This window comes from Aedes albopictus, chromosome 2 (assembly GCF_035046485.1).
Source record: "Aedes albopictus strain Foshan chromosome 2, AalbF5, whole genome shotgun sequence".
NCBI lineage: Eukaryota > Metazoa > Arthropoda > Insecta > Diptera > Culicidae > Aedes > Aedes albopictus.
The window spans coordinates 303,308,223-303,316,076 of NC_085137.1; the positions used below are offsets into that span (position 1 = coordinate 303,308,223).

General features: G+C 52.3%; 1 protein-coding gene across 1 annotated transcript; it reads left to right on the forward strand.

Annotated features, from left to right (window-relative positions):
* The first annotated feature begins 1,234 nt into the window (after positions 1-1,234).
* LOC134286651 (uncharacterized) lies at positions 1,235-7,854 on the forward strand. The gene is made up of 2 exons (XM_062848304.1): positions 1,235-7,627; positions 7,682-7,854. The coding sequence occupies exon 1, from the start codon at positions 1,235-1,237 to the stop codon at positions 7,394-7,396; it is 6,162 nt and encodes a 2,053-aa protein (XP_062704288.1). The 3' UTR covers positions 7,397-7,627; positions 7,682-7,854.

Sequence of the window (7,854 nt, forward strand, 5' to 3'; positions counted from 1 at the left end):
CTTCTAACCCCCTCAAGTATAATCGATAATTCTAACACTTTACGGGTTCTTCTGTAAACTGTGCCAAGCTCATAGATACAAGCCGATGATTAGAAAATCCTATCGATTAGCATTTACACGGAGCAATCTGTTTGAAGTAGTCCGCCATAAATTTGCATGACAATATTTTTTAATTTACATTTCATACTTATTTTTCTATTTCTATTCCTTTCCATGAGTTTGTTTTGATTTCATTTTGATCAAACTAGCTGAAGGAAATGGTTTTAGATTGGATAGCAAACAACTTACGCACATATGTAAGGGAACGTCCATAAATTACTTCACGCAAAAATCTTCCATTTTCAACCACCCCCCCTCCCCCCTATGTCACACTATTTGTATGGGACCTCTGAAATTTTTTATGGGTCGTCACACTATGCTGAACCCTCCCTCCCCCCTCAAAGCGTGACGTAATTTATGGACGTTCCCTAAACGGCCTACCGCAAACAAAAGTCCTTTGTTCTGAGACGAGTAAATACAAAACTATTGCAACACTTACATACACATAATTTTAGCTCCTTTCCTGTTAAGACGGTGTTGGCACTGCCCCATACCACCTTTCGACAGCGCAACCATTGCGCAACATGCGGTCCACACCAGACGAGACCACCCCGGTGATGGATTACCCGTGAGTAGAGCATAGATGTCAGAAGGTATGTTGCGTGAGAGGGAGATGGTAAAAATAGAAATGGTAAATAAAATCATAAACAAAAACAGAACGAAGAATGATCAAAATGGTCAACCTAGGCTTTGAGTAAAGAAGTGTAGTTTAGGGAGTTTGAACTATTTATTAGATAATTGCGATTGCTAAAATTAGCTTACGTGCAAATACAGAGAGTTTGTGATTGAAAGCTCGTCCGAAGGTAAGGACAGTATAAATAATCGTAGAAACGTGAATCTAACAGTGTTCTGTACAGGATAGGTGAAAGCGCCGTTGATTCGACCGTGGGCCAGCATACCTGTGAGGAAAAGGACTAATACAGAAAACTATAAAATGTAAGTAATAATAGAAAATGCTAAAAAGAATTACTGTTAAAGTGCCAATTTGTCTATTCCTATTGTTTATTTGTATCAATAAAATTAGTTTCAAGCTGTTGCAAAAGTTACTTGCCTGCTGTGAAAATTCTGTTTTCATTAGGGTGGTCCGAACCAGAACAATCTTGAAAATTTTATAAAGTTCCGACCAAACCCAAAAATGCAAAGTCCTGATAAGACAGGTTTTAATTGCGCGGCTTGCGATCGTCCTGATGACGAGGAGTCGCAAATGGTATTTTGTGACCACTGCCAGCGGTGGTATCACTTCGGCTGTGTTGGCGTCTCAGCTGATGTCAAGGACGTTTCTTGGTGCTGTCAGAAGTGCGTCGGAAGTGAAAGTGAAGGTGTTGTTCCTGCTGATGTGCAAGAGGGGCTGCAAGAGCTCGAAGCGGAGAAGGCGAAGCAGAAGCGGGAAATGGAGAAGGAGAAGATTTTGCACCGGAAGCGTCTGGAGATGAAGCAGGAGCTGTTCGAGATGCGCCAGCAGCTGGAGAAAGAGAAGCGGGAGATGGAACTCGAGTTCAAACAGGCGCAAATGGCGAAGAAGCTCGCGGAAGAAGAAGCCCATCAGAGGAAACTCGACAAAATGCGGACGGAAATGGAGGAGAAGCTGAAGCAGTTAAAGCTGAAGCGGAATTCAGGAGCGGCCGATGGTGAAAAGGAGCTGGATCAAGCTGTCGGAGGCGGTAAAGTGGGAAGCTCGAAAAGCGGAACAAAGAAGAAGACGGAATCGGAGCAGACGAAGCCGGGGAAAGGACTCGAGAAGCAAAAGTCGAGGAATGGAAAGCCTGGAAAAGCGGATGCGACGGTAGCGGACTTCGAAGATCCGAGAGGAGCGTACCAGAAGCACTCGACTCCGAAAGTTTGTCGGAAACTGACACTGAAGCCGGTTGGTGGTCCATCCAGTCTGCCGGAGAGTTTTTTGATCGGGCGTGGTGGAGATTCGCCGCCACTCGGACGACCAGGGGTTCCCAAACCCGAGAAGGTGAAAACAGCAAAGAAGATGAAGAAAGTGGTGGAAGTTATTGAGTCGGAAAGCGCGAGTTCCGAGGAAGAAGAAGAGTCCGCTGAAGAGGTGGAAAGCTGCGAAGAAGAAGAAGAAGATAGTTCCAGCGAGGAAGAGGAGAGCTCCGCAGAGGAGGAAGAAAGCAGCGAAGAAAGTTCGGAAAGTTCCGAAGAAGAGAGAAAGGAAGAGAAGCCTCGTCGGAAAAGCGGAAAAGGCAAGGATGGGCGGAAGAATCGGCAGCGAGAACCGACGAAGGCGCAGATGTCCGCTCGGCAATTCCTGTCCAGGAAGTTGCCAACGTTTTCTGGCAGGATGGAAGAATGGCCGATGTTTATCAGCAGCTACGAGACGTCGACGAAGGCGTGCGGCTTTTCCGACGTGGAGAATTTGGCGCGGCTACAGGAGTGCCTGAAAGGAGAGGCCCTGGAGGCGGTAAGGAGCAGACTGCTTCTGCCGAAATCCGTTCCAAAGATTGTGGAGACGCTGCGCATGCTGTACGGCAGGCCAGAGCGACTGCTCAATATGCTGTTGGCGAAGGTGCGCAATGCAGCGCCACCGAAAGCGGATCGGCTGGCGAGTTTCATCAGTTTCGGAGTGGTAGTGCAGCAGCTTGCCGATCACCTAGAAGCGACCGGACTAACGACGCACTTGGTCAACCCGATGCTGATCCAGGAGCTGACGGAGAAGCTACCGGCTGGCACCCAGCTGGAATGGGTACGATATCGCAGGAAGACCAAAGTGGTGACGCTGAGGACGTTATCAAACTTCCTGTCAAGCATAGTGAAGGACGCTAGCGAAGTAGCAGCGTATGGAGAAGGTACCCCCCGTTCCGGAGAATCCGGATCGAAGAAAGGATCGAGAAGCAGAGCGCACGACGGCTACGTGCACTCGCACGACGTGGAAGAGAATAGGAGTTCGAGTCCACCCAGGAGGGAGAGGAAGCCCTGCCGGATTTGTGGCAGAGTGGATCACCGGATCAGGAACTGCGAGAAGTTTCGAAGGCTCCAACTCGGAGAGCGATGGGAAGCGGTACGCAGATGGAAGTTATGCCAACTGTGCCTGAACGAGCATGGTACCGCCGGCTGCAAGCTAAGCTTCCGCTGCAACGTCGAAGGCTGTAAGGAGCGTCACAACCCGCTGCTCCATTTTGTCAGGCCAGCCGCAGGGCTAAACTGCAACGTTCACGCCGCGCAGCCAAAACAAACCGTGATCTTCCGGATGATGCCCGTCACGTTGCATTGTGGCAAACACTCCGTGAACACTATCGCGTTTCTGGATGAAGGATCGTCGTACACACTGGTCGAACGGGCACTGGTGAACCGTTTAGGAGTCCGAGGCGCGACACAGCCCTTGCGCGTAACTTGGACCGCAGGAGTTTCCCGGATCGAGAAAGACTCGCAGTGCGTGAGTCTCTTCATCTCGGCGAGAGGATCCGCACAACGTTTCCAAATAAAGAGCGCCCACACAGTGGAGAGTTTAAAGCTTCCACAACACACGGTAGCCATTTCGGAAGTGGTGAGGCAATATGCGCATCTCCAAGGCCTACCGATCACCGACATCCAGCATGCCGCTCCACAGATTTTGATCGGGCTGAAGGATATTCACCTTTACGCGCCGTTGGAATCGCGAATCGGCCGACCGGAAGAGCCGATAGCAGTAAGGTCGAAGCTAGGCTGGACCGTATACGGGCCGACGGGACCGGGAAACGTGACTAGCGGAATGGTCGCGCATCATTCGTGCAGCCCGGTTTCCAATCAGGAGCTTCACGATCTCCTGAAGAGTCACTACACGCTGGAGGAGTCCGGCATTTCCATCGCCATGCTTCCGGAGCCGGAAGAAGACAGAAGAGCGAAGGAGATTTTGAAGAAGACGACGAGGAGGATCGGCGATCGTTTCGAGACGGGTTTGCTGTGGAAGGACGACAGCATCGAATTTCCCGACAGCTACCCTATGGCGGTGAAGCGGCTGATGTGTTTGGAGAAACGCCTGCGGAAGGATCCCGAGCTGTATGTCAAAGTCCGTACCATGATCGCCGACTATCTCGTGAAAGGCTACGCACACGAAGCGTCGGAGTCGGAGCTGCTAGCGTTGGATTGCAGCAAGGTGTGGTACGTTCCGCTGAATATCGTCTACAATCCGAGAAAGAAGAAGTTTCGTCTGGTGTGGGACGCCAGAGCGGAAGTTAGAGGAGTGTCGCTCAACTCGAAGTTGCTGAAGGGACCGGATATGCTGACTGCCCTGCCGGCGGTGATATGCAAGTTTCGGGAGCGAGAAGTCGGTTTCGGCGCAGACATAAAGGAGATGTACCACCAGCTGCGGATTCGAGAAGAGGACAAGCGAGCTCAAAGGTTTCTGTTCCGAAACGATCCGTCGGAGAAGCCGATAGTGTATGTGATGGACGTAGCGACCTTTGGGTCGACGAGCTCGCCATGCTCGGCGCAGTACGTCAAGAACCTAAACGCGAAGGAGTTTGCGGGACAATTCCCAGCGGCGGCGGTGGCCATCGTTGAAAACCACTACGTCGACGATTATTTCGACAGCGTAGACACGATCGAGGAAGCTGTCAAACGGGCTAAGGAAGTACGATACGTCCACTCCAGAGGCGGTTTTGAGCTCCGCAACTGGGTCTCCAACTCTGAAGAGTTCCTGGATGCTATGGGAGAGCGAAAAGAGGATCAGTGCGTGCGGTTCAGCGAGGATAAGGAGTCCGGATCCGAGCGAGTACTGGGGATCGTGTGGAGCCCGGCAAGTGACGAATTCTCGTTCTCCACCAAACTGAGAGACGATCTGGAGCCGTTCCTGTCCGGCGAGAAGCTGCCGACCAAAAGGATCCTGTTGAGCTGCGTGATGAGTTTCTTCGATCCGTTAGGACTGTTGTCCATTTTCACATTCTACGGGAAGCTGCTGATTCAGGACCTGTGGCGTACCGGATGTGAGTGGGACCAGCAGATCGACGAAGAGTGCGCGGAGAAGTGGAGCAACTGGATCCGGAGGCTTCCGGAAGTTGAAGAAGTCCGCATTCCCCGCTACTACTTCCGTGGCGGATTTTCACTGCGATACGACAGCCTACAGCTGCACGTTTTCGTAGACGCTAGCCAGGACGCGTACGGTGCCGTGGCGTACATCCGCATCGAGACGGCCACCGGGCCGTTATGCTCGCTCGTGATGGCGAGATCTAAGGTAGCACCGCTGCAGCACATGTCCATACCGCGACTGGAGCTGCAAGCTGCAGTGTTAGGAGCGAGGCTGGCGAACTCCGTCGGCGAGACGATTTCGTTGGAGGTAAAGAAGCGTTTCATGTGGTCCGACTCGAAGACCGTGCTGTCGTGGATCCACTCCGACCACCGTCGGTACAAGCAGTTTGTGGCGTACCGGATCGGCGAGATCCACAGTCTAACGAAGCTTGCAGAATGGAGATGGGTGCCGACGAAGTGCAACGTGGCCGACGCGTTAACGAAGTGGGAAAAGGCGCACAGCCTGCGACCAAGCGGACCATGGTTTCGTGGCCCAGACTTTCTGTACCAGCCGGAGGATTTTTGGCCGGAGCAAGAGGCAGTGACACCGAACACTAGCGAGGAGACCCGAGCGTGTTTGCATTTCCACGAAATTGCAGTCACTGAGCCGATGGTGGACCCTCTGCGGTTTTCGAAGTGGAAGATTCTGGTCCGGACGGTAGCGTGCGTCTACCGGTTTGCATCGAACTGCAGAAGGAAGAGAGATGGGCTGGAGATCGAAGTCGTACCGGCCACTGCAAGAATCAGCAGCGTCGTGAAGAAACACGTGCGAACGAAGCTAGTGCCGCTGAAGCGGGACGAATACCGGAAAGCGGAGGCGTATCTCTGGAGGTCGGCCCAAGCCGATTGCTTCGGAGACGAGGTCTGCACATTGGTGAAGAACCAGAAGCAGCCGAACCAGCAGCAGCAACCGGTGGAGAAGAGCAGTAGCCTGTACAACTTGAGCCCGTTCCTGGACGCCGAGGGTGTACTACGGATGGAAGGCAGAGCGGCGCAAGGATCGTCGCTACCATTCGAGCTGCGGTTCCCGATTATTTTGCCGAAAAAGCATCCGGTGACTGACAAGCTACTCGAGCACTACCATCAGCAAGTAGCTCACGGGAACACGGAGACCGCAGTCAACGAAATTCGGCAGCGTTTCTACGTCCAGAACCTGCGAGCGGAACTGAAGAGGATAGGAAGAAAGTGCATCTGGTGCAAGGTGAAGAAGTGTCGCACGTCGAACCCGAGGATGGCTCCGTTGCCGGAGTCGCGAGTAACGCCGCATCTGCCACCGTTTAGCCACACCGGCGTGGACTACTGTGGACCGCTGACTGTTACTGTCGGCCGCAGATCAGAGAAGAGGTACATCTGCCTGTTCACCTGCATGACGACGAGGGCTGTCCACCTTGAGGTTGCTCACAGCCTGACGACTCAAGCGTGTCTGATGGCCATACGGCGGTTCGTGTGTCGCAGAGGGAAGCCGCTAGAGTTCTACTCGGACAACGGCACAAACTTCCAAGCAGCAAGCAAGGCCATCATGCAGCGAATCGAGATCGAGTCAGAGGACGAATTCACGGATTCCAGGACCCGCTGGAATTTCAACCCGCCCAGCGCACCCCACATGGGTGGGGTTTGGGAGCGATTGGTTCGCTCCGTGAAGGCAGCACTGACCGTGCTGAACGACGGGCGGACGATAACGGACGAAGTGCTACTAACTACGATAGCGGAGGCCGAAGACCTCATCAACTCCCGGCCACTAACGTACGTTGGCCTGGAACCAGGAGCGGAGGGAGCGTTGACGCCGAACCACTTTGTTCGCGGCGTTGGCGCAATCAGCGAGGAGCGTTCAGTTCCACCGACGAGCGAGGCCGAAGCACTGCGGGACCGCTACAAGCGGTCACAGCGACTGGCGGACAAACTGTGGGCTCGGTGGGTGTCCGAGTATCTGCCATCCATCAACCAGCGGACGAAGTGGCTCTCCGAGTCGCCGCCACTAGCGTGTGGTGATCTAGTGTACATCACCGATGAGGCCGTGCGGAAGAGCTGGATCCGGGGCATCGTGACGGACGTCTACCCGGGAGCGGACGGCAGAATCCGGCAGGCCATGGTCGAGACGAGCAAGGGTAAGTTTAGGAGGCCGGTGACCAGACTGGCTGTGCTCGAGGTACAGGAGGGTAAATCCGGTGCAGCCGAGGAGCCCCACCAGAGTTACGGGAGGGGGTGTGTTGGCACTGCCCCATACCACCTTTCGACAGCGCAACCATTGCGCAACATGCGGTCCACACCAGACGAGACCACCCCGGTGATGGATTACCCGTGAGTAGAGCATAGATGTCAGAAGGTATGTTGCGTGAGAGGGAGATGGTAAAAATAGAAATGGTAAATAAAATCATAAACAAAAACAGAACGAAGAATGATCAAAATGGTCAACCTAGGCTTTGAGTAAAGAAGTGTAGTTTAGGGAGTTTGAACTATTTATTAGATAATTGCGATTGCTAAAATTAGCTTACGTGCAAATACAGAGAGTTTGTGATTGAAAGCTCGTCCGAAGGTAAGGACAGTATAAATAATCGTAGAAACGTGAATCTAACAGTGTTCTGTACAGGATAGGTGAAAGCGCCGTTGATTCGACCGTGAGCCAGCATACCTGTGAGGAAAAGGACTAATACAGAAAACTATAAAATGTAAGTAATAATAGAAAATGCTAAAAAGAATTACTGTTAAAGTGCCAATTTGTCTATTCCTATTGTTTATTTGTATCAATAAAATTAGTTTCAA